At 40.4% G+C, this 27,907-nt stretch overlaps 1 protein-coding gene across 4 annotated transcripts in view; it reads right to left on the reverse strand.

Annotated features, from left to right (window-relative positions):
• Positions 1-8,659: 8,659 nt before the first annotated feature.
• Positions 8,660-27,907, reverse strand: part of efr3a (EFR3 homolog A (S. cerevisiae)) — a 273,730-nt gene continuing 254,482 nt past the window's right edge. For all 4 annotated transcript variants that reach the window (XM_041245312.1, XM_041245313.1, XM_041245314.1 and 1 more), the window contains 5 exons: positions 24,416-24,508; positions 19,849-19,897; positions 13,605-13,708; positions 13,437-13,486; positions 8,660-8,949 (listed from right to left, as the gene is read on the reverse strand). In XM_041245312.1, coding sequence (XP_041101246.1) covers positions 8,844-8,949; positions 13,437-13,486; positions 13,605-13,708; positions 19,849-19,897; positions 24,416-24,508 — 402 coding nt within the window. In that variant the 3' untranslated portion in view covers positions 8,660-8,843. The remainder of the gene's footprint in view (positions 8,950-13,436; positions 13,487-13,604; positions 13,709-19,848; positions 19,898-24,415; positions 24,509-27,907) is intronic.

Genomic DNA, 27,907 nt, shown 5'->3' on the forward strand with positions numbered 1-27,907 from the left:
CAACAAAGCTACAGACCGGCAGAGGGCAAAAACGACTCTCCATTGACCGGGATGACCGCCAACTCATTCGAATGTCACTCAGCAACCGTAGGATGACATCAAGTGACCTACAAAAAGAATGGAAACGGCAGCTGGGGTGAAGTGCATGGCGAGGACGATTCGAAACAGGCTCCTAGGGGCAGGGCTGAAGTCGTGCAAAGCTAGAAAAAAGCCCTTCATCAATGAGAAGCAAAGAAGAGCCAGGCTGAGGTTTGCAAAGAGGACTGGAGTAAGGTCATCTTCTCTGATGAGTCCAATTTTCAGCTTTGCCCAACACCTGGTCATCTAATGGTTAGATGGAGACCTGGAGAGGCCTACAAGCCACAGTGTCTCGCACCCACTGTGAAATGTGGTGGAGGATCGGTGATGATCTGGGAGTGCTTCATATATAATGCTCAAAGGAGCGAATACTGAAATAAACTCAGAGAAGGGGTGGTAGCCAGCTTCTCAAGCTCAAGGCTATCAAGTACAATCAGTGGAAGTAAATCTCTCAGAGAGAACTTACCAGCTTAATGTCCTACAAAGGCTAAAGGCAAAAGAGGAAGAGAGTCTCTGCGTGCTGCGTATAGTATGTAGTCAGACATGAACGCATTTAAAAAACAGATAGAAATCTGACAAAGCTGATAACATGCCTAGATTAATCAAAGTGTTGGGCAGAAATCTTGGCATGTTACTGCTATTAAAACCCTGATTAAAGATATCAGATAAAGGTGTTTACATAGCCGGATAATAACCTTAGTCGGGGTATCAGAGTATTAGTGTATCTGTACATGCACCCACTGTAATATTATGCTCCTCAAGAAATAAAATGTATTAACTGATTTCTGTTCAAATGATTAAAATAACCTAATATTATCACTTAGATACCTTGATAATGCCTGCCTCTCTGAAAGGCTTTTGTCAGAGAACTCTGCCTCACTCTGCCACTAGACGTGGTGGTATTTGTCTGTGTTCTCTCCCCTTCCTCTAATCGCCTCCGCTGAAACTCGTCATGCTCTCGTGTGTGACTGATTTTGTCACATTTTGTTAATTGCTGTTTATTGGAGTGAAATGACTCCAAACGATGCTTTGTTTTCTTTCGGCCATGAAAGCAGAGCAGCACTGGTAACCGTGTTCGCCCTCATTTATGTGATTGCCTGTGACTGAATGACTGTGTGTGTCTCGGAGTGCCTGTGTATAGGCTATATGAGGAGCGGAGGGAGAGGGCGGAAGGAGAAGTAGTTCCTATCCTAAACAACAATGTGCTACATTTCATTTTATTTTATTTTCACTTTTCAATATCTGATACACATTTAGTTTCTCAAAAAAAAAAAAAAAAAAAAAAAACACTGGCTAAAGAAAGCACCTGGTATCAACATTTTTATGTCAGGATCGGAAGTATCGATACTTTGGATCGATCCGCCCATCCCTACTGCAAAGCGGCAGAAACGCAGCTCAACCTGGATACAGTGCGCATCAAGTGACACACGCAACAGAAAACAATGACAAGTAACTAAATGCAATCAAAATAAAACGTCTCATACCTGTGCCCAGTGTGAAAGAGCAGTATATGGTAAATGCACACGACAGGTTGATAAGCATTACATCTGTGTGGATTGTGCTAATATGGGGGCTACTTTGAAGTATGTTTCCTTGAATGCGCATTCCCATTACACTGCGAACAGAGTTTTTTTTCTTTTTTACAGGTAATGATTTCGATTTTACAGTTCTCTGTGTAGGCCTACATATAACCAGTTTACAGAAAATAAAGCCTTTTGTGTTTATTTTTTCATTTAAATACGGCGTTTCTGCAAATGTTAGATATAATGTTCATAAATAAATCTTTTGAGTTGTATCTGATAGTTTGTGTTTCATTTTCATATCTAAGCTGTTTAAAATGTACCCGTCAAAATGACTACTACCAGCGGTTCTAGTGTTAAACGAGCAACTACATTTGGTGCAGGCAGATTATTCCATTGAATACTGATCCAGGATCAGTGAGAGAAGGAAAACAAAAAAACAGAAAATGATTTTCAGAATTTAATAGTACAAGGTTATGGCTAATGTTAAGGTTAGGGTACTGTTAGGTACAGATTGCCTTCCCGCTATCTGGACTTAATTACAGGGTATTTTTCGTTTTTTGTTTCTCTCACTGATCCCATCAGCACTTGGGGGAAAAATCTGCCAGAGCACTACATTCTACCAAACAGGAAACGAGATATTTTCAGAGAGGAAATAGAGCATTTCTAGAATCGAGCAGCCTTCGTTTTCAACAAAAGCTGATCAGGCATGGATGTAAGCTTAAAAATTAACACATTTCAACAACTGCCCAGTGGCGCAGCGACTAACACTGTGTGCACTTCAAGGACGACATGTTGCAAGTTCAAACCCACAGTAAAAGAATTTTCTGCCGTATGTGCTGTTTTAAAACATAAATACATTGTTTAATATAAATGGTGTGGAAATCAAACTGCTTGCGATCCCAAGTTTCTTCTGACGTTGACCAACATGTGAAATAACATGATTGATAGATGGACAGTTATTTAGCTTTTCTGTTTGAATAGTCGCTACACACTTTTAAAGCAAACGGAAGAGAAATAGGTATTTACTTTTTTTTCACATTTGATGTAAAAAAGTTTCAGACTTTTGGTACTGGTACAGATGGTAATTCTAAGTGATTTAATTTTGCTGCTGCAACATAGTGAAAACAGCTAAACTCTTGGAGCTGTATAGAGACTCATGGTAGTTTCAAACAAGTTTTTCTAACTTGTAGGAGGAAGTACCGTTCCTCTCAATCCCTCAGAAGGCGGGACCTGGGACATCACTCCGCAGATGGGCCTATTGGCAGCTGATATAAAACACTCAAATACCTACCAAAGGCAGGCAATATACCAAAAGTATCATCGGTGGTCGTCTTCAAATTTAAAGGGAACAAAATATCTGTATTCTACAATGCTTTATAATTCCATTCACCTTGCAGGTTGATCAGTGTTACACTGGACAGTGGCATCTATCTGACAATTGTCACTTCAGGTATTAACGTGGTCCAGTCCTACTGCTTAGCAGGAAGGTGTGGAATTACCTATTTTCAGTTTTACCCATAGTCAGTTATAATAAACCCTCCACACACACACAATACAACATCGCCTGTTTAACCAAATAGGACTCAGCAGTTACAAACATGTTTGAGTTCAATATTTTAGGTATTACACCCTAGTGTTCCATTGATATCTGTAACAGTAACAACATCTCACTGTACATTTCTTGGCATTCTCTGAACCTGCATCTTGACTCTTATTGCTGTTACCAGGGCCTTTTATCCAAAATCGAAGTAATATCAACTAGATAATATCCCAACTTGGCGACTTGTAAACGTATACAAAGTATATTACATCCCTTCACCCCCGACCATCTTTTAAAATGGGCTACATTACAAGTCTTTTACCGACCAGTGGGCAAAGCCTACAGCCAAAAAAAGATTAGAGTTGGCTTTACTTCCAAAACCACCTTATTTTGGCACCAAAAATTTGCATCTAGCTAATTGTTGTTTATCACATTGGAGATGGCCCAGTAATTACCTTTTTGATGTCTTATTTTTGGCATTTTTTTTTTTTTACAAACAGTTGCAAAGGAAATTCTAACTGCTGCTTACTGCTAAAGAGACCAATATCTACTACAGCAGGGGTGCTAAAACGTTTGAAAATTGGTGCTAAACTGTTTTGAAAGTGTAGCATCAGAGAAATAAATATGCTCTTTAATGAATTCCTGTGTAAGTGGATAAGTGTGGGTGGGCCAGGTTAGCAGTCCAGACCAAATGAGGAGCTATCATCACCTATGCTAAGGAATAAAGCATGTCTACATCCGCCAGAATTGAATGTTGCTGGCACATTTTAAAGATAAACATTGGCCACCATACCAAACATTTGAAAACACACATTTTAGAAAATGATGCAGATTTTCAACAGGAAAAAACATGGTAATGATTTTTTGTTTTGTTTAAATAAAGTTTATACATATTATATGTAAAGTTTTAATACACTTGTCTAGTTGATATACTCTTTCAAAGACATTAAAATTGAACAAGAAATATCATCAACCCAAACACCCCCTTTGAGTGACTTTAGGTCAAAGCTCATCAGTTTTAATACTATTGGAAATATGAAAACAAAAACACAATAAACAGCAAGCAAGCACAGGTTTATTTATTGTGGGTTTTTAAAATTGAAAATGGGCTACTGTTAAAATGAATTGTTACAGTACATGGATGGAATGGCAGCACTGGTTTAAGCATGGACACATACTGTACAGTAAATTCATTGTTTCTCATTCCCAAAATGAACTTTTTCCTTTCCATTTTATTAATCAATCTACAATCAGTGTAAGAAAAATGTAAAGATTAGTTCACATTTTACAACAAGCATATTATAAACCCAATTTAGCTGTTTCCAAGAAAATATTTTTTTTTCAAATGCACTGGACACTGCCTCTACTCCCCAATTCAGAAAAAAAAAAAAAAAAACTTGTTACACCTTACTACATAACCTAAGTTGCAGTGGTTAATTTACACTTAAATGTTCAATAATCTATTACCATAAAAATAGTCTCTAAGATTTACACCACATGCATTATTTGTATTGGATAGAATATAAACAACTCACAAGAGCACAAGTATTAACATTGCATGATGGTCAGAGACAGACCAGTACAGTTTTTGTCCTTTTGCCAGTGCAAAAATTGTGATAAAAAAAACATCAAAAACTGCAAACAATAATAGGTTTTGGTTTTATTTTAGTTTTTTGTTTTGTTTTTGGTTACTGCATTTAAGACTAAAAGGGAAGAGCTCAACTGTGGACCAATTCAAAAGTCTATTGTTACATTTTAAGAAGCAATTATTTAAACATGGACTACAATTTTAAGTACTAAAATGTTTTTAACATTGAAGATATACGCAAACGTTGACCCCTTGTTTTTCATCATGGCGTATTAAGCTATCCAGAAAGCTGGTCTTGCTTTAACTATAACTCATCTTCCATGCTTCATATGCAGCTTCAGGTTAATATGTCTTCCTGAACCAAAGACAGCTGCGTATAACATCATTAAGTCCATTAAAGTTTGTTTTTACACAATTTCAGCACTGGTCTAAGTTAGACTGGACATGTATAGATGGTATGGTTAAATTCAAGTTTGAACTATTCAGAGAGAACAAATACATAAATAAAAGTAGAAGCAGTCAAGTGCAGACATTCATTTAATCCTTACAAATTGCACACAGTATCACTGATTTTGCATTGTTTTTGCCTTTGGTCTCAGCCCTTAATTGTACCCTTACAGTATACATTACATTATATTGATTAATCAAACCATACCAAACAAAATGTTTCTACTTATCCTGCAATGAATTACACAACATCATGGTCAATGTATCGGGCCTATTGGTACTGATGTGTGCAAATAAAATTATATTCTTAAATTAATTGGCCAACAACAATTACTGACAGTATATATGGGAGTCTGGAACCAACTCCCCAGTAATGTTGTTGAAGCTGACACCCTGGGATCCTTCAAGAAGCTGCTTGATGAGATTCTGGGATCAATAAGCTACTAATGTGTATGCTATACTAATCTACACAGGCATCCACAATGGTTATAAATACAAGTACAATTACAATTACACCAGATATTGTTGGTATCTAATATACCATTTTTCATTTGTTTTTTAAATCATTCAATGCTTTGGCGAAAAGAAGCTACTGATTAGTTGCCTGCAATACAGTAGAACAATGACTTTAGGTCTCTATTCTCAAGATTTTAAAATACCAATAGCTTCCGTACCCTTCTCACTGCCCACCATCATATATTTTCTTGACTTGAAGGTGCAGTACTACCCGTTAGAGCAGCTTTCTCCACCATCAGTACCTGCTATTTTTTTTGCCAAAGGGTATGAAAATTTGTCTAAAATGTAATTTTTTAGCTGTTTAATATCACATTATATGCTACTTTTACAGACCCTGATTATATGAGATTGAAAACATGTTGAACTGTTTGAGTATATTTATTGACAGTCTAAAATTATAGAATTAAGTGATCTTATGTTTAAGGAAAAGGTTCATCTATGTGTACTACAGGCACTTCGCAGTAAATAACCTGCTTTAGTTAAGAATAGATTAAAAACTATCAGGAGTATTTTGTTTGCTTGCCAAAAATCTCTGATAAATTTGCATAAACAAGAAACAAATTACATAAAATCAATGCACAGATGTCTGCTCCTTATAATTTGTGAATGTATTATTCATTTAGTTGCCACCCCAACTCAGCATGTTTCCATATTAAAACAGAAAACATAATTACATTTTCTGTACCTTGATAAGCATAATAAAAAAGAACACAACATCATAATAAAATGCATAATCTATTCTAGGGGAAAGTATTAAAACACTAGCTTTCCCCTCATTCTGTGGTTTTATATTCTAGTGGTTTATGCCTTTCTGTTCCACTTTTTGGAACGACTCCCTGCTGAGATTCCATTAAATCCAGGATTGCCATCTGCTAGGCTTTCCAATACCCATGGAGGTCTATCAAGTGTATCCAGCAACATAATATTATACAGCTACTGCAAAGATTTAGCACCAGAAAAAAAAATATATATATATATAAGAAAGAAAATTCAGCACTGAGTAAAATCAGTTCCAGCATTACAGGATAACTGTCTCAATGCCACCCTAAAATAAACATACAAACATCTTGTTTTAATACATCAAATACCTTTTTTTCAGGCAGAAGTGGGGCCAAATGTGATATGTACTGTAGTGTCCTATTGCAAGCAACCAGTGTAAGTGTCTTGCCTGGAAAAACATACTGTATTGTACTAGTTTTAGGTATTGACATGTTTTACATTTTAGATATTTATGATGGATGGTTTTACCAAAGCTGTTGAGGAAAAAATACACACACAAAAACAAGTCATTATTGCTTTATAAGCACTGCACTATTTAGGTACTAAATAAAATTTCACAATTACTGTATAACACTGCACATACAGTACAAGCATGCACTGAGGCACAGCTTTAAAAGTTATTAATTACAGCATTGTACTAAAGCACATACTGCACTTTACTAAAATATTGTATTAGCTGTATTTCTTTTTCTACATGATGACATGCTCTATAAATGATCTTTCATGAAATTATGAGATGGTCATTAGATAAGACCAATGTAGTGTATATATTAGCATTTAAAAAGCTTTACCATTACAATTTTTCACTAGTAACTAAGTGCAAAATATATCCCATTCCCACTAATAACCCTCAGAAAGCGTAAAAGCAGTGTACAGTACAGAGTTATGCAACTGGGAGAGTTGTTAATTAACTGGACCACTCCTGGTCCTAATAAAACATGCATACATTTTCATTATTTTATTTATTTATTTACTTCCAGGGTAGCAGCACAGTTACTTTCAGGGTGTGGGTCACTTATCCACAAAATCAGTAATCATTAATTTGTACTTTATACTGTACCCCAAACAGGTAAAAGAGAGTTTAAAAGATTTTGGTTTCCATACAAACCTGCTCATACATTAACGTTTAATATGTATGCTTCATATTTCATTCATGAAGGTCAAATTGCTCTTCCTGCAGAAGCCTAGTAACTTAATCCATCAAATTAAAGCTGCAGTGCACAACGTGGTTTGATATATTTGCATATTTAAGAAGTATTTTTTGTCATTTAAAATTCACATAGAAAGAATCATCTCTATAGGTGTATCATATCACAAATTTCAAAGTAAAAATACCTCTGGGGAACAAGGTCTACTTTCTGAAAAAACAGAGTGTAAAGAAGACAAAACGATGGAAACATCTGGTAAACAGAGAATATAACTATATTTTAGTGTGGACTGGACATGATAGTGGGACATCACAGCTTTAAGTAAATCAACTAGTTTCTATAGTTGTACCTAAACACGGTGACATAAAGAATAAGCAGAGGGGTTCCAAAAAATATACCATTACACGTCCCAGCGTGTTGTACTGTTTAAATCATTGTTTAAATAACATACCTGTCATTTTTCTTTTTATTGTTAACATCCTGACAACTTTTTACACTTATATCTTAAATGTCTGATTCAAAGCTATTTTCAAAATGTCCGCTCCAGTGCACTGATAGGGTAAGGATTATTGCCCACATTGTCAAACTTGTAACACAGCAATAACGATCCATGATGTGGTACGGAACAGAGAAGCCAGGGCTCTTCCTGCAGTGATTTAGAGGACAGATCCCATACTCCAGTGCACTAGAGCAGGCATTTTGAAAAGAGCTTTGAAACAGACATTTAAGTTATAAGTGCAAAAAGTTGTCAGGATGTTAACAATGAAAAGAAAAATGACTTATAATGATAGACATTTTGGAACCCCACTTCTTACTCATTAACTGAGCAAAACAGAACATACATTTCAAATTTTAGGTTGTCCATAATAATAATGATGTTTATTACTTAAATCAAAACTACCCTAATACACAGTGGTAAAATCCTTGAATAAATTGGTACCTTTGTGTAAAACACTGGGAGTTTTACTATTTAAAAATAGTCCCTTGTACTATCACTGATGGCCCTTCATCCATAATCTACATGAAAAATACTTAATGACATGACTATTAGATTTCTATCAATATTTAAAGTGGTATATCTAACTTACAGACAAATAAAATACCTTTTTTTTTTTTTTTTTTAAACACGAGCAACAGAACCTGATTTAGCCTACATGTTTTGGTAGATATTTTGATCTTTTACATTGCACAGAGCAGTGTGTTTACAAGCATACAATTTTCATCTAATACACACAGAGATCTGGGAATTTCATCTCATAGACTGGAATGGACTGGCACTGAGCATGTCCTGCCGAGATAGTCACATTTCCTGATGGGCTGGGTGGAGGCCTGTAGAGGAGAAAGATCAACAGATCATTAGCATTAAAGTTGTGGGAGCTTTTTTCTATGTGCTTCCCAGATAATCAATGCAGCTATTTTGAACTCAAAAACAAATCCTTTAAGTTATATTTATTAACAATTCAATTTAAATATTATCTTTGCCTTACTTGAGGGCTCATGCTGAAAATACAAGGTATATTCACTGTCAGTAAGATGATCTTAGAAGTACTAGATGGAATGTCAGTACTGTTCTGAGCGTAGACAGGGCCAGCGTCAGCACCCTATGCCAGCTATCCTACTCAAGCAGCCTTCATGGCTAGAAACGTTTAGTTTTCAAAACTAAACTAAAATGTATGCGTGCAGTGCAGTGCCATTTTCTAGATCTCCCCTTTTTTCTTTTCCTGCTTGTGTCCTCGTCCTGTTCCCTTAGTCTCACCTCTTCTCTCTCTATTGGATTTCATCCTCTCCAGTTCTTTGTAAAACTGAAAGCAATTCCTTATGTGATGGATGGACAGAAAAGCAATTCGCAAAGCTGGTATATTGTCTGTATTCAATAGACATACTGAATACAGACAACATGTCTCCCCTTTATCTCCTGTAAGAAACTCTGCAAGGCCAGAAAAACTGCCTGCAGCTCCAGGACATTTATGTATAGCCCCACTCAAGGGGGCTGCCACACACCTTGCACTCCTCGTCCGTTCCACATAGCTCCCCAGCCTGAGCCTGAGGTGTCCGTGGTGATCACCTCGCCTGGTGATACTGCCCAACACCACACCTAGACACTGATGAGCTGACTGTTTCCACCACGAGAGGGCCAGCATACAGAGTCAGGACACTGACGGACATAGACGTAGTTACAAGAGGGAATGATTCACCCTGCTGTTGGACCACGCTTGGAGTGGGCGCATGAGGAGAAGACACAATGGAAGGGTATGGCATGCTGCTGCCATCAGGCCCAGAAACCTGTGGAAGGAGACAACCTCCCGTGACAGGCCAGGCTGAAACCGCTTCAGGCATATGTGGAGTCTGGATTCTGTCCACTGACAGTGGCGATCATACTGCTGTTCAAGCAGGTTCCCAGGTACAGTGGCTTGCGAAAGTATTGACCCCCCTTGGCATTTTTCCTATTTTGTTCCCTTACAACCTGGAATTAAAATTGATTTTTTGGGGGTTTGTATCATTTGATTTACACAACATGCCTACCACTTTGAAGATGCAAAATATTTTTTATTGTGAAACAAACAAGAAATAAGACAAAAAAAACGAAAACTTGAGCGTGCATAAGTATTCACCTCCCCTAAAGTCAATACTTTGTAGAGCCACCTTTTTCAGAAATTACAGCTGCAAGTCTCTTGGGGTATGTATCTATAAGCTTGGCACATCTAGCCACTGGGATTTTTGCCCATTCTTCAGGGCAAAACCGCTCCAGCTCCTTCAAGTTGGATGGGTTCCGTTGGTGTACAGCAATCTTTAAGTCATACCACAGATTCGCAATTGGATTGAGGTCTGGGCTTTGACTAGGCCATTCCAAGACATTTAAATGTTTCCCCTTAAACCACTCGAGTGTTGCTTTAGCAGTATTCTTAGGGTCATTGTCCTGCTGGAAGGTGAACCTCCATCCCATTTACAAATCTCTGGAAGACTGAAACAGGTTTCCCTCAAGAATTTCCCTGTATTCAGCGCCATCCATCATTCATTCAATTCTGACCAGTTTCCCAGTCCCTGCCGATGAAAAACATCCCCACAGCATGATGCTGCCACCACCATGCTTCACTGTGGGGATGGTGCTCTCGGGGTGATGAGAGGTGTTGGGTTTGCGCCGTTTTCCTTGATGGCCAAAAAGCTCAATTTTAGTCTCATCTGACCAGAGTACCTTCTTCCATATGTTTGGGGAGTCTCCCACATGCCTTTTGGCGAACACCAAACGTGTTTGCTTTATTTTTTTCTTTAAGCAATGGCTTTTTTTCTGGCCACTCTTCCGTAAATCCCAGCTCTGTGGAGTGTACGGCTTAAAGTGGTCCTATGGACAGATACTCCAATCTCCACTGTGGAGCTTTGCAGCTCCTTCAGGGTTATCTTTGGTCTCTTTGTTGCCTCTCTGATTAATGCCCTCCTTGCCTGGTCCGTGAGTTTTGGTGGGCAGCCCTCTCTTGCCAGGTTTGTTGTGGTGCCATATTCTTTCCATTTTTTAATAATGGCTTTAATGGTGCTCCGTGGGATGTTCAAAGTTTCAGATATTTCTTTATAACCCAACCCTGATCTGTACTTCTCCACAACTTTGTCCCTGACCTGTTTGGAGAGCTCCTTGGTCTTCATGTTGCCGCTTGCTTGGTGGTGCCCCTTGCTTAGTGGTGTTGCAGACTCTGGGGCCTTTCAGAACAGCTGTATATATACTGAGATCATGTGACAGATCATGTGACACTTAGATTGCACACAGGTGGACTTTATTTAACTAATTATGTGACTTCTGAAGGTAATTGGTTGCACCAGATCTTATTTAGAGGCTTAATAGCAAAGGGGGTGAATACATATGCACGCACCACTTTTCCGTTATTTATTTTTTAGAATTTTTTGAAACAAGTTATTTTTTTCATTTCACTTCACCGATTTGGACTATTTTGTGTATGTCCATTACATGAAATCCAAATAAAAATCAATTTTAATTCCAGGTTGTAAGGCAACAAAATAGGAACAATTCCAAGGGGGGTCAATACTTTCGCAACCCACTGTAGGTGGTAGTCTGGGACGGTAGCAGCTGGCTTTTTGACAAGTTCACCATCAGGCTGAGCCTGACAAGGTGAGCGGTCACCAGTCAAGTGTGCGCTACTGCCTGCGCTCAAGATTTGGCACATATGAGGCAGTTCTCCAGGTAGCTGAGCACTCTGATGCCTTGTAGCCTCAGAGGGGCCAGGATAGCCTCCATGCGCTTCGAAAAGGCCCTCTGTGTCTGGCCACCCCTATGGTGGGGAGTCCCTCGACCTGCAGGCACTGTTAGCAGCTGAGAACATATGTCCTGGTGTGACTGGGGCATCCAAAAGGGAGGCCTTGTTCCCAACAGGCACTCGTGCCTGGGAGAGCCAAAGCTTCTGTCAAGCAGCTATCATGGCTGCGAGGCCTTGGCCATTGTATTTGGACAGCTGCAGCAGATGGCCAGTGACCAGATTCAGCTCCTCTAGTGTCCACTGGGGGTGCCTGTGATTCACCGACAAGTACTTGTAGAAGCGTTGACTGGTAAGCCACCAGAATGCTCGTGTAGTTACCCACATGGGTCTTTTTTAACATCGTCTCTGTGTCCTTGCAACGTTTGTTAGGGCAAGACACATCTTTGGAAAGGACCGCTAGATGTGTGCCTTTTGCAAGGGAGGCAGTGGATGCAACATGAGGAAAGTAGCCAAGCCCCAACTCCTCCATGTCGTGGACCTGATATAACAGGTCAGCAAACCTACAATTTTTGCCTTTCCAGTCCAATGTCGTACCCTGTCCGACATCATCGAAAATACGTAAAACACAGGTCTCTAGAGGTTTTTCCTCCAGAAAAGCTGAGAAAGCCATTAAAAAAATAAAAAATAAAAGGGGTGTGTCAGCAATAGCCCTAGCAGCTGAACCACACAGAGATAAGCAGACATAAACAAAGGAGGTAGCTGCTTGAGCATCCAGCACTCAAAGAACATCACAGACATTTGCAGAGCTTTTTGAGATGTTATAGTAATAAAATAATGACTTGGTTCGTATTATTGAGGAGTTTGGTGATAAAACGAGTGATCAGGAGAGGATTTATCAGTACGCACGTCTATAAAGAGGTATGTGAAAAATACAGCGAACACGGGGTGGGGCTTGGCTGGAGATGCAGTACTGATGTCGCTTAGCCTTGCAAAGCCCTTTAAACCGGTTTTACTCTTGGAGGGGGGGGGGGGGGGGGGGGGGATTTAAACAGCGCATGTAAAATAAACATTGCATGTGAAAATAAATTGGACCTGACGTGCCTGACAGGTGCTGAATAAATGGACCGCAAAGGGTTAATATATCTATTTAGGAAAAGTGAAGAACAGACAACTGCGGATCTTTAACACACGCAGAGTAATTTACATTTTAAAAGTGAAAACCATCAAAATGACTACTGTGGTGGTTCTAGTGTTAACATCCTGACAATTTTTTACACAATGTCAGACAGATATCACAGCAATAACGATCCATGATGTGGTACTGATCAAAAAAGCCAGAGCACTTGTTATGTTTTTTTCTTTTTTTTAATTCCTCTTTAAATGCTTAGAGGAGAGATCTCAAACCCCAGAGTAAAAAGTTGTCAGGATGTTAACAATGAAAAGAGAAATTACAGGTACATTATTTAAGCAGATGCATCAACACAGAAAAACAGAACAAATGTAGTATCACCGCGTTACTATAAATTGTGAGAAAGCCCTTAAAACTGTATCTCACCAAACAAGTAGGACAGGTTAGAAAAAAGTGAAAATACAGTGGAAAAAATTGCAACTTACCTGATAGTAAGTTCAAATATCTGTGCCAGTTTATCTTGCAGCAAGTTTGCCTAAAAGAATAATACAAGTATTTCAGCTTTACAAATACAGAGAAAATATAAACTTTATTGAATATACATTACAGAAAATCTTTATTACAGACAACTGACATATGAAGTGTATTCTCACCTTAGATCCACACTGAGCTGCAATCTCTTCAAATGGAGCTTTCTGGAACTTCTCGATTAGTTGACGTCGCTTTTCCTTCTCCTGTTCTTCCATTCCAGTGGTATCTGAGAAAATTAATGTTTATCAATCATCATCTTAGGAAACAAATATGAATATCCATAATAAAAAGTAAGTGTTTTAAAATTAAAGTATTCCCTTTTTATGATGTAAGCAATCATTCTGAGTGGTTCTCATTGTAATTCCTCATATATTGTACATTTAAGTTTTTTTGATCAATCTGTGTTAAGACTTTGGAGTTCAGAAGCTGCTCTTCAGTTCTAGTTGTTGTCATATTCATAAGAGTCAGCACCATAAAAGTGGACAGCTATTACATCACTAACACTGACAGCCAAGTGATCTGACAAGACTAGAATGAAAAAACAGAGGGGTATGCTGGAAATTGTAAATGTGTTAACAAATAAAAATAACAACAAAATGAGGTATACCTTTTTTACATGTGATAGACATGTTAAATGTTGTGACTATTTTTGTAATAGAATAGGCCTATTCGGTTTCATAGTGTATAAAACAAGCCCCACGTGTAACATGAAGATTAACCCATCTTCTACCGCAGACCGTTGCTTATGATTTAATTACCAAAGTGTAGGAGCGTAAAAACGAAATGAAGGTGAATTATCCCAGCAGTGCTGAAAACACTCACAAGAAAAAACAAAGCATGTGGTAACTTAGCCTAAACTAACATCATTCTTTGCATCACAGCAAGCGGAAGAAGATGCTAGCAGTAGTACGTTGGTGGCTGCAGCTACTGAGGATGCTACTGGACCACCTGCAGATGATGTGGAAACCAAGGAGGGCCCTCTCACAGCATGCTGTGGCTAGCACAGCAGATATCAACATGTTATCTAATGACCCAGAGTGTTGGCCTGATCAAATAAGCAATGATCAACGATTCGAAATTATAAAAAGAGGTCCAAAGCAGATTATGGAAATGGAATTTCCACGATGCAGCCTCCTACTATATGTACATGAAGAACACTAACAAAATTCTTCGATACGTAGCTTGTATAGTCTCCTTCTTTGGATGCAGTGTTTTGCTTTTGCTGTGCACTCTTGCTGCACTCGTGCCTGGCAGCACCTTTCATTTACTCTTAAAGAACATGAACACTTAAAGCCACATGCACAGAACATAGGAACGTGGCGCAACCTACAGGTAGGAATGAGACCCAATACTACTATTGATCAACCAGAATGGAATTCATTTAGCTAGAACCGGTACTGGAAATATGTTCTGACTAGACTTGTAGTCATTGTTTGTCACTTGGCAGAACGAAAAATGTGGATAATTTGTCCCGGGAGGGGGGAGTAAAGGGAAAGGTAGATTCAGCCAAGTGTTCCTTCGGCGCCACTCTTACAGTGGGATATGTGACAGAAACCTAATGAATCTTGGTTGTAAATCTCCCTCCTGACTTGTGAGGGTGTTAAACAACAAAAATAAAGTCATTTGGACGGGCTGACCTGACAGTTCTTTCCCAGGGTTGGGAAGTTGGTCAGTCTGGAAGAAGGTGAGACTCCGTTGCAAGAATATATTGACCCGGAAGGGAAACAATGTAGAAGCTGCAGATTGTAGAGACAGCTGCACTTGTTTACCAAGGGGTCATGCATGACAGCATAAAAGGGGATGGAGTATCGCAATCTACTCCTTCACTTGGTTTTTGCATACTGAAACTAGAATAACCTTGAGACCCAGTGAAACCTGTTGAAAACAATATTTGTGAGTATTTTGTTTGTTTGTGTGTGTTAGTAATGGTCTGTGTTTGTAAACCACTAGGCGGCTAACACATATCCAGAGCTGTTGTTGCCTTGGGCCAGCACAAAGCCAGAGCAACACTTCACCACAGTCACTACAATAAATTGTTATCACCCACCACGAGCAGTACTGCACGCACCCGGAGTGTATAATGTTTATTGCGGGGCGTATGATGTTTATTTATCATTATTTACTAGTTGGGCTGCAACCCCAAAAAATGCCTTTTCTACCAGACTGGGAGTTAAATAAAAATACCCCTTTTCCAAACGGATTACAGTTTCCTGTCTGTGTTTGTTCTTGCACTGCGTCACCTCTGCACCTGTTCTCAATCAGCAGCCACTTTGTCACAGGCCCCCATTTTAACCTTTAACCCTGTTTAATTTTTAAAACAATATTTATTATTTTTTAGTTTTTGCTTTTTTTTTTTTTTTATTTTTAACAGGGGATGGTTTATTTACTAATAGCATTAATACATACAAAAAAAAAACATATACTTGAAAATGGATATATTTAAAAAAAAAGGTTTTTCTGCTTGTTTTTTTCACGATTTTATGCAGCACTAGTTTTTGTTGCAAATGAATACAAGCATTTCCTCATTATTCCATGAGAAATGCCTTTTGCAATTCCATCTCTGTCTGACAGCCTTCAGGTTTCATTATACCAGCGATGGACTATGTTGTTTTGTGGATACAGAAAAAGTGAACATGGTTTGTGAACTGTTTGTAAATCATGTAAAAGAATAAAAGTACAGCTAACTTTTTTTTTTTTTAAATTAGGATTTGAGCGCAGGTTTGTGAATTTGTGCAAGTTTCAATATTTAAGCTACCATTAGTGAAATCTTTAAAAAAAAAAAAAAAAAAAAAAAAAAAAAAAAAAGCTTTAGTCATTAATTTTTATAGATATCAGATACCGGGTATACGTATTTTTTTATGGCCCACCATAAATTTGTTATAAATATTTATGTCGGACGAATGTGGTGGTGTAACCACCGATGATTTTTTTCCGTTACTATCAAATCCAATCCCGTCAGGGGCAGTGTACACTTTTTGACTTTTTGAAAAAAAAAAAAAAAAAAAAAAAAATATATATATATATATATATAACTGATAAGTACATGAAAAATAACTGTAACCACCAGAAATGTCATTTTTGTCATAGTTCTTGATATTAGATTTGGTTGAAAAAATGATCCTCTAATGTTAGGACGCTGTGAGATAGCAGGGAGGGGGTTAAAATCCTCCCTGCTTTAAAAATATGTGAAGATGCACTGCTGGTTGAAAGGGCTAAGGGTTTTTATTTTTTAATTGGTTAATTGTGTAATTGTTTAATTGTTTAGTTATCCCCTGCACCTGGTGGTAGTTGTAAATTAGAGCCAGGCGCAGGGTATTTAAGAGAGGCAGCCAGTCTGCTCAGGGCTACTGTGAGAAGAGCCTGACCGTGTGAGTGAGCAGTCGTATTGAGGTATTGTGTGAGTTTGTGTTTTTGAGTGTTTGTGGCAGGTAAATGGCGTAGCCATCCTGCGTGATAGTTAGGATCTTGCATCGAGTGTTTACTTAGTGCTCTGAAGGAGCTAGGTGTTTGTTTTGTTTTATTTTGCTTATTTTTGTTAAAGTTGCGCATCAGCGCTATTTTTCTTTCAAACTTGTATGTGTCGTGATTTTTAGAAGTGAAAAGAACCCAAGCGGGTCTGTTTGGTGAGCCGGCCGTCACAGACACGTTTCCTTTCCAGTGCACAAAAAAGCACAGAAGGCACTGGAGAGTGAACAAGCTCTGGTTGTTTTTTTCTATATTTAAAACTTTCATTTGAATGACAAATGGCACAGAAAGACAGCACCACACAGTTACGTTACAATACAATTCATTTTTAAATGGTAGAAAAACTGTTTTTATTTGTTACTGCATTTATTTAGTTTGCAAATAGCCTTTTTTTTTTTAGCTAAAACAAACAAATGCAGCTAGATTGAAAAATCCTGCCTGTCATGCTATACTTGGATTCAAAAGTGCTACGTATTTCTTGCAATTTATTTGTAGTTACTAAAGTACAACTAATTAGACCTTCAAGAAAATCCGAATATGTATTTTTCAATATAAATAGTAATAAAAACTCGCTCACATCGAAATCATAATCATGCGGTGAGTTTGTAACTTTCATTAATAGAAAACAGCCTTGTTTCTAACAGTTCAACTCTTCAGTTCATGTTCTAGTTCTCTGCAAGGGTGAATAATTGTGCATCTGTTAAGTGGATACCTGCTAGAATCATGAAATCAGAGTAGTCCAAAAGGTCAAACATGTGGGGTCTTCTCACTCTTCTGGGAGGATCATCTTCCAAGATATCTCCCTTCTCTTGATGTACAGCCCACACAAGCACACCAAAGCCTTCCGTTTTCTCCACAGAGCAATGAATAGACTACTAACCTGACTTATGTTTTCTAGCCTGTAAGTAGCCTATCCTTTTCAGACGAGTTAACAATGCAATTTAATGTATGCGTTGCAGATAACAAAATACTTAAATGACCTAATTATCTCAATTAAACAGACGTTTTATATTATTTCATGTTCTAAACACATCAATTATGCTAGGAAATCAGACCGTTAAGGCGCATCTCATTCTTTGCCTGGTCTGAGTGTTAATTATGATGCCAGTAAGAGTCAATTAATGGCACCAGAAAAATGAAAAAAAAAAAAGGTCTCCAAGGGCACGTTATTATGAGTGATGTTTTTTGACGATAAATGGCTTTTATGAATCACATGATGAAATACTGTCATGCTAAACACCATTACTGGCACGATAAAGGAGACAGTACATTTTATGCATATGGGCCTATGTGTTAATCAGGTGTGAAAAAATGTTGTACAGTAAGAATGCTTTCAAAAATAGACATGTTAATAGTTTACATTTATCAATTAACAAAATGCAAAGTGAGTGAACAGAAGAAAAATCTACATCAAATCAATATTTGGTGTGACCACCCTTTGCCTTCAAAACAGCATCAATTCTTCTACATACACTTGCACACAGTTTTTGAAGGAACTCGGCAGGTAGGTTGGCCCAAACATCTTGGAGAACTAACCACAGTTCTTCTGTGGATTTAGGCAGCCTCAGTTGCTTCTCTCTCTTCATGTAATCCCAGACAGACTTGATGATGTTGAGATCAGGGCTCTGTGGGGGCCATACCATCACTTCCAGGTCTCCTTGTTCTGAAGATAGTTCTTAATGGCTTTCGCTGTATGTTTGGGGTCGTTGTCATGCTGCAGAATAAATTTGGGGCCAATCAGATGCCTCCCTGATGGTATTGCATGATGGATATGTATCTGCCTGTACTTCTCAGCATTGAGACCATTAATTCTGACTAAATCCCCAACTCCATTTGCAGAAATGCAGCCCCAAACTTGCAAGGAACCTCCACCATGCTTCACTGTTGCCTGCAGACGCTCGTTCTTGTACCGCTCTCCAGCCCTTCCGCGAACAAACTGCCTTCTGCTACAGCCAAATATTTCAAATTTTGACACATCAGTCCTGCTGCCATTTTTCTGCACCCCAGTTTCTGTGTTTTCGTGCACAGTTGAGTCGCTTGGCCTTGTTTCCATGTCGGAGGTATGACTTTTTGGTCGCAAGTCTTCCATGAAGGCCACTTCTGACCAGACTTCTCTGGACAACAGATGGGTGTACCAGGGTCCCACTGTTTTCTGCCAATTCTGAGCTGATGGCATTGCTGGACATCTTCTGATTGCGAAGGGAAGTAAGCATGATGCGTCTTTCATCTGCTGCAGTAAGTTTCCTTGGCTGACCACTGTGTCTACGGTCCTCAACGTTGCCCGTTTCTTTGTGCTTGTTCAAGAGAGCTTGGACAGCACATCTGGAAACCCTTGTCTGCCTTGAAATTTCTGCCTGGGAGAGACCTTGCTGATGCAACCTTGTGTCTTGTTGCTGTACTCAGTCTTGCCATGGTGTATGACTTTTGACAGTAAACTGTCTTCAGCAACCTCACCTTGTTAGCTGAGTTTGGCTGTTCCTCACCCAGTTTTATTCCTCCTACACAGCTGTTTCTGTTTCAGTTAATGATTGTGTTTCAACCTACATATTGAATTGATCATTAGCACCTGTTTGGTATAATTGTTTAATCATACACCCAACTATATGCCTACAAAATCCCGGACTTTGTGCAAGTGTACCTAGAAGAATTGATGCTGTTTTGAAGGCAAAGGGTGGTCACACCAAATATGGATTTGATTTAGATTTTTCTTATATTCACTCACTTTGCATTTAGTTAATTAATAAATATAATCTATTAACATGTCTATTTTTGAAAGCATTCTTACTTTATAGCATTTTTTCACAGTTGCCTAAAACTTTTCCACAGTACTGTATATCTTATGTTACAGCCTTCCAGTACTTGTGTGAAGCTGTTCTCTATGTAGAACAGTTTCTCACTTACCTATGGCTTTCTTCAGTGTGTCAAAGGTTATTTCTTCAGCTAACCTTGCCTATAAGAAAGTATGACAAATTACATAGAATAAAATGAGTTTAATGCCAATAAGGGAAATAAACATATATACTATATGTATGCACAAAATACCTTAAATGTATATATTTTTAAGAAATGATTATGCTTTGCATGTACATTTATATGGTTTTATGTTGTCCTTCACATATTATAGTGGCGAGTTAACATTTAAAGCAAAGGACTTCACTTTTACAAGCATAGGATATTGTGCAGAACCTTTTGGGAAAAAAAAACCCAAAAAACATTTCACAAACAAATAGCTTTACACACATATCTTTTACAGGTAACGTAGGTCTAGCTGAGAACAAAGAAAGAAAATGTTTGGTTATTATCATAACCCTGGTTCCCTGAAATAGAAATGTAATCATTACTGAATGGGTATTTACCTACTAACCTGAAAATTGTAAACCAAAGCTGCTCTTTGAGCCAATGACACAGTCGTGACCCCGCCCCCGACAGCACAAAAGGACTGCGCTCACAGATCTCTGCGCCATTTTTCCTTCAAGCCTGCTGAAATCATGGACGCAGTGACCTTGAAGGTTAACGGTTACATTTCTATTTCAGGGAACCTAGGTTATGATAACAACATAAATTCCCTTTCAAGTACAAAATGTAACCATTACCGAATAACAATAACAACAAGTAACAAGTAGCTATGCCTGTGTTGTAAGGGTTGACAGAGAAGCCACATTTAACACTGGCAATAGGAGACAAAATCTGTTCAGACTGCCTCCAAGATTTTTTGTCCTGCCAACATAATACGTCAGGGCCCAAACTGTGCAGAGAGTAAGGAGCTGTCATTCTCTGTCAGACTGGAAGGAGGTGGATGGAAGCCTCCAATTCCACAGACTGGTTAACATGGAAATCCGAGATAGTCTTTGGCAAGAAGGCAGGATTGGTTGACCTTGGCCTGGCCTCTGTAAAAAATAAGCAGGCTTTCACAATAGAGAATGGTGATAGCCAGGAAGAATCCACTTTAAAAAGATAACAATTTCAGCTCAGCTGAATGCAGGGGTTTAAATGGAGACTTCATGAGTGCATTAAGCACCATGTTTAGCTTCCAGCGACGAACAATGTCCTTTTATAGGTGGTTGAAGCCACTGAGCTCCTTTTAAAAATTGTCTCGCCAGGAAGTGAGCTCCTGTGGTCAATCTTGACATGGCAAGCCTAATAGCTACCAAATAGACCTTTAACATGGAGTGGAATATCCTCTCGTCAAAAAAGGGGTCTTCTCACTCTACTATGCATTCTGTAGGTTGTCAAACCCTTTTGGAAAGTCCCACATGGCTCAAATGCAGCCATTAAGGAGCCAGACCCAGAGTGTCCGACTCAATGGGTCGGGCTGCCACAAGGTTCTCTGCGCCTAGTGTCACTTGTCTCCGCGGGTCGAAATCCAGGTTCTCCTGGGCCAGTATGGGGCTACTTAGGGCACCTTGGCCCGGTCCTGCCTGATCTTCTTCAGACACAGCGGGAGCAAATCGAGTGGTGGGAAGGCATATAACAGGTGCCTTGTCCACTGGTATGCAAAGGAATCTATTCCCAGCAGTTCCTAGGGAGAGTGGGTGGATTCCTGGAAGGCAAAGAGGTTTATCTCTGCTCTCCCGCACCTCTCCCAGATAAGACTCACCACCTTGGGTGAAGCCTCCAGTCTGAGCTGCTGGGTACTCCCCTTGAAAAGGGGGGTCTGAAGCCCATTTCATCATCCTGGCAGATTAACTACCCAAAATGAAAGGAGGTTCTCATGCGCCCACAGCAAAGCTGGTGAGCCACACGATTGAGACTGAGTGACTGCAGGCCACCCTGGTGGTTGCAGACAAGCACATGTCTCACTTGAACCTCCTGAAAAATATTTGCAAGGGCAGATAAACTGCTCCTTAATGGATTACTGTGTGGAGTGACAGCGCTGCAGCATCTCATCCACCATGGGACCAAAGGTACGTCGTGGAGTGTTTGGGGTGTCCAACAGCGGTGATTTGTCCCTAACTAGCACGTGTGCTTGGGAAAGCTAAAGCTGCCTAAATGCAACTACCTATGCAGCCAGGTTTCTACCTACACCTGTCCGTTGAGCAGGTTTTTGTAAACCAGGTGCAGCTGAACCAGCTGTTGTGGTGAGGGCCTGTGGTTCTCAGAGGGACAGCAGCATATGAGACTGGTATGCTACCAGGATGCTGTTGTAGATCCCTAGGTGTGCGACGAATGCACTGGCTGAATAGGCTCTCTTGAGGATAACCTCAGAGACCTGGCTAAGTCCTTGGATAGTGCTAAAATAGCTGCCTGGACAAAAGCGGCAATAGAAGCTCAACCAGCCAGTCCCACCTTCTCCGCATTATGCACTCTATATAGGGCATCCAGCAGAAGCTGTTGACAGATTGTCCCAGGAACGGGTGGATATGTGACAGGCGGTAGGCTCATCGTCAAAATTTGACTGCCTTGTTTTCCCTGTTGTAGGCCAAGGCACTTGCAAGATTACAGTGACCCTTTTGATTAGCGGTATAAGAGCTTAACCGCAAGGGACGTCCTCAGATGGGAATGCCAGCTCTTGTTCAACCACCTCGGCAATGAGTAGTATGCCCTCCTGTGGCCAAACAGCACTCGCAGTCCCATGGAGCCCCAAGTGGACAGGCGGGCCAGGTGCTGCCGAACGTTTGTGCTGATTCATTGGTGGGAAATAACTGCCCAGAGCCTTTCCATCTGCTCCGAGTCTGCCAATCGCCTGGAATGGCAACTTTTCTTCCTCTTCTGTGGGGGAGGGGAAGGAGAGGCAGAACTCGAGGAGGATGAGGAAGACCGTGAGGATGGTTTCCTACTTGGGTTACTTTTCCAGTTGTGTCGTCCAATCTCCTTTGGCACAGAGCTATGCCTGAGGATGCAACCACCTCTCTAAGAGAGGGTAATGGTGAAGAGCGCCGAGCTTAGAGCTGCGGGAAGCCGTTTCTCAAGCATGTGTTTGGAGACTGGGACACAAAACTCACAGAAGCTATAATTAGCCAGTGCCTCCTTGCGTGTTCTGACTCCAGACAGTAAGAGCAACTACTGTGCTTGTCCTCAATAGGCCGATTGGCCTTGCACGTGATGCAAGGAGCAAGCAATGCAGTGTACAGGTACAGTTGTACAGGTTTGCAGTAACCGCAGGTGGCAACATGCAAGGATTCTCACCTGTAAAAGCCACTGTCAGTACTGCACACAAGACCGAGGGAAGTCTGCTTGTTAGAATGGATTAACAGCCTTCACAATGGTGACGCTAAAAGCTTTCACCAAAACGGCATCAACATACTGTGGTTAAATTGCAAGCAAGTATTCTGATCCTGCACAGTGCTGCTGAGCCCAGCAGCTGCTCTTGTCAGTCAACTTATGATGCTGGATCTCTGGAAAGGAGCGACTCGGGCTGCTGGCCGCAGCAGGATGTAACAAGCAACAGGCTGCAGTGCACACAATATTCATAATTAGTAAAAACTATTATAACGATTAGTTTAAAGATCACATGTAATTTGTGTAAAACTCCAATAAATGTTAAATATATACACATAGAAGCAACAATGTACTTATTTGAACAAGGTTCTCCTATCAGGTCAGTCTTGAAAGGAAAAATGGCGCTGAGATCTGTGAGCGCAGTCCTTTTCTATTGTCGGGGGCGGAGCCACAACTGCGTCACAGGCTCGCTGAGCAGCTTTGGTATACAATTTTCAGGTTTTGGGTCTTTAGGATGTAAATACCTATTCGGTAATGGTTACATTTCATACTTGAAAGGGAACCAGTTTTTGACAAGCATTTGTCCCAGTAATATCATATAAGGATTAACTAGATTAACCCAATAGATGTTTAATGAAATGTTAATGTCCATTTTACAATTCCGTGATAATTCAAGTAAATCCCACAAATCATAATAATTAATAATTGTTTTTAAGATGATCAGTGGTGTTTAGATAAGTCTGCCCAAGCTCATTCTCTCACACATATTTTATTTCTATTAATACTTGCAGCCTTAGCTATAAGCAAAAATAGTAACACATTTGATGTGTAATTGTTTGCATTATAATGTTTGTATAAACTACACTAGTTTTAATTCATAATATTTTAATACATAATAAACACTAAGAATATAGAAACAATGTAAATAAAAATACAGTGGTAAACATTACAATAATTGTAGATCTTCACATGAAGTGCTGCGCTCACATCAAAGGGGTTTTAGGTATCATTACATTTAGCAATTTGAGAGCAAAAGAAACTTAGCAGCGATTACTAATTAAGCAGGCGGACATAATCCATCCTGATTACCACATTCATAAACTAATGCAGCTTCACCTTTTGAAGGTGACCGCACTATCAGGGGAGCCGCAAGGAAGGTAGCTTATTCAAACGCACAGAGGTTTAGTAAATATGGTTGCGGTCAGAAGCAAACTTTGCTCCAGAAAAGAGATGCAAATTTTTACAGTACTGCAAATTAATGTCAGTAATTCAAGCTCAATAGTAATATAAAATAAAATCACCACATTACCTTGTCCGGTTGATTGTTACCAGAGAGGATGTCAACCTGGATTGATACAGTGTCCACAATACTTTTCCTTCTGGAATGCTTGTCTTCATCTGTAAAGATTACACATACCAAAAATAATCCCAATGTATGCCAGCCGGAAGATCAACTTTCCCAGTTATTATTTCATACTAGAAGAGAAACATACTTCAAAGGACTTATTCTTAGTAAAGGTTATTAAGAAATTAATACCGGAAAATCTATTTTGCACAGCATAAAGCCCAATTTTTATTGATATTTGTTTTATGCAAGTATTTTTAAACATTCATTTTCATCTACTTAGTGCCTGACCAATAAATAATTGATTTCACAGTGAACAGAACAGTTTAACAGCATGTGTCAGGGTGCAGCAGAAGGGTGACTGCTGCACCCTGACACTACTGGAAAACAGTGCTGTGAAATTAATTGATCAGTCACTAATAAGATGATTTAAATTTGAAAATAAGTTTGTATGAAGAATGCAGGGCGGAATCAATTTCAAGAAATAATTTCTTAATTGCTATTATGCAGAATACATATCTATAGTAGGCTCTTTATGGACCTGAAACTAATTATAATTGGTTTCAAGATATTACATAAGCCCTCCAATGACACCTTGTGGTATCTAGCTATAAAACAACAGACCTACAGCTGTAGTATCAAAGTATGCCTCAAACTAACTGTGTTCACAAGCTAAGTTTAATGCAACACACAATTTGCATCAGTAAAGAATTTTAACAACCACAGATTTGAATGGCCCATTATTTATTTTAGTGTAATGCAATAAAAAAAAATAAAAAAAAAACTTTAGTTTTTTCCCTTTTGTCTTGGTCTATTTTTGTTGTCTTTATTTTTACTGATTCTGTGCTAATTGAAAGGATCAAAAATCACCTACTTAATAACTGTGTAATACAAAGTCATACACAAAAATCATTACAAAAATACTGAATTACTTCTGTATATCTAATGATTAAGTGTTAAAAGTTCTTGATGATAAAAGTACTGGAAATAGTATGTTCAAACTTTGGCAAACTATTGTCTGAGTGAAAAAAATATGGGACTTGGGAGAAAATTATAATGATTTTGTTATGGTAAAAATATGTAAAAATCACAGCACATTAATTTTTTATGCAAAGTCTATCATCCCTGAGCACAATGTTACAGGTACTATTCAGAACCACAGGGCAGATATTGCAAGAGCTGCAAATCAAGGTTCCCTTTCAATTTTAAAATAACCATCAACGTATGGGACATTGCCGTCAGGCAGTAGGGATTGGCTGAGCTTTATAGCAAAGCTGCCGATAGGCCTCTCCGCGAGCTGCCATGTAAGCCCGTCCCCCTGGGAGCTTACTATACACAGCGCGCAGAGACTCTCTTCCTCTTCGTTTTTGTTTAACCTCGTGGTCTCCGTCTTCTCCTATTATTTATAATATTATTATAAATATTATTATTATATTGTGTGTTTTTGGGTTGTATATATTTCTATTTCAGATATATACATATTTTAGGACACGCGTCGTTGGCTTTTGCCACACGCATATTGCAGCCTCGGTCTTCCCTGGCTAGACCGCATGTGTGTGGAGTCTGCTTTGCAGCCCTCTAGAATCTTCCACTGCTGTGTGTTCTCCACCGCGTGGTAGCTGTACGGCTTGCCCTACAGTTCCTTCTACAGTACACCAAACCAAGCACTTGCTGCAGCGTTCCAGAATAATAGAAAAAATAAAAATAATCCCCTTTACACCAAAAGAAGACGACCACCAAGCACAATTCCCTTAGCACCAAGGTAAGTATTACACCAAATAAGACACTGTACCAGCACCAGCGTCTCCGCTCTGCGGGTCAGCTGACGCTTAAGCGTCTTGTGCTAGCGTCTCGGCGCTCGGTACTCGCTCTGCGAGGTGTCAGCGCTTCGGCGCTCTGGGTAGCACCTCCGCACTCGGTGCAGCACTCCACAATGTGCTTGACACTCGGCGCTTGACGCTTCGACGCCACGTGCTCGGCGCTTCGACGCGACACTCGGTGCCTCGACACTACGCGCTTTGACGTCACATGCTCGGCGCTCAGCGCTTCGACACTCGACGCGTGGCACTTGGCGTTTCGGTCGATGTTTACGGTGCCGTGTTCACCCAAGATGCCGTGCTTTCACCGGTGTACGTCCTGCCAGGCAAAGCTGCCTGCCAGTGACCCTCATGAGGAGTGTGTGGCATGTCTCGGGCCAGAGCACGCCGCATCCGCGCTGGCTGATAGGGCTTTTTGCCGTCTTTGTGACAGTTTTCAGACACGCGCCCTTCGACAAATGGCCAAGAAGTCAGTGGGTGGGCACTCCCCTTCTTCTGGATCTTCCAACACTGTTTCAGCCCTGCCATCGTGAACTGCGACGCCGCCAGGGCGACTGCAGCTCTCCACGAGCCCGGCCTCCCAGATCACGGCTGGTCAGAGGTCCCCCACCAGACGCACTCTGGCTAGAAGCCCCTCCCCTTTTAGGGCATGCCCTCGTCGGGAGTTTAGGTCGCACTCCAGGTCGCCTCGACGTAGAGAACGCTCGTTCCCCTCGTTGAGACAGGCGACGCACGGACAAGTCCGAGGTGGCGGAATTAACCTCTAAGATGTCCCAGTTCATGGAGGTCATGATGGGACAGCAGTCCCTCCTTATGGCCCCCCCACTACCTCCATTGGATATTCCCCCCCCCAATGCAGCCGCAGAAGGACTGGGATATAGACGCTGTCTCCAGAGATGCTTCTGACATCCTGGAAGGGGACAGTGTAGAGGCCGAGGTAGCCTCCCACCTCTCAGACGAGGTCAAGTCCGAGCTGATGGACACTGATAACCCTATGTGGTCTGTGGTTGATAGAGCAACCCGCCACTTGGGTATTGATTGGCCCCAGACAGAGCTTCCCCGGCGATCTCTGTTTGAGTTGCCTTCAGCCTAGTCCCATCATTCCCAAACTTTGTTAAAGAGGTGCAGTCCACTTGGGGGGCTCGGGCCTCAGCTCCTGTGACATCTCGCAAGGCTTCTGCTTTTACTATGCAGGGGGTCAGCAAGGCTGGCCTAGCGTCCTTTCCATCGGTGGACGCTGCGTTCGCCGTGTTGGTGAAAATGCCGACACTGTCTGGGCTTCCTAAGGACCCAGCGTGCCCTAATAAACAGTGCAGGACCACAGAAGTACACCTCAAAAAAGGGTACTCTGCGGCCACGGAGACAGTCAGACTGTCTAATGTAGCCAGTCTACTGACAATCTACCAGGCGGCGCTAATCAGAGACCTACCTGAGTGCCATTCTGCGGCCCTCAGAAGCGAGCTAGGCACGGTCAGCCAGCTGCTGGTAAGGTTGGCCCAGCTCAACACGCAGGCTCAGGGCAGGAGCATTGCTTCGATGGTGGTGGCCAGAAGACAGCTCTGGCTCTCGCAGGCGAGAGTGCAGGTGCCTGACAAGGCCCCCTTGCTGGACGATCCAATCACTCCTGGACACACGTTTG

The sequence above is a fragment of the Polyodon spathula genome, chromosome 3 (assembly GCF_017654505.1).
Source record: "Polyodon spathula isolate WHYD16114869_AA chromosome 3, ASM1765450v1, whole genome shotgun sequence".
Taxonomy (NCBI): Eukaryota; Metazoa; Chordata; class Actinopteri; order Acipenseriformes; family Polyodontidae; genus Polyodon; species Polyodon spathula.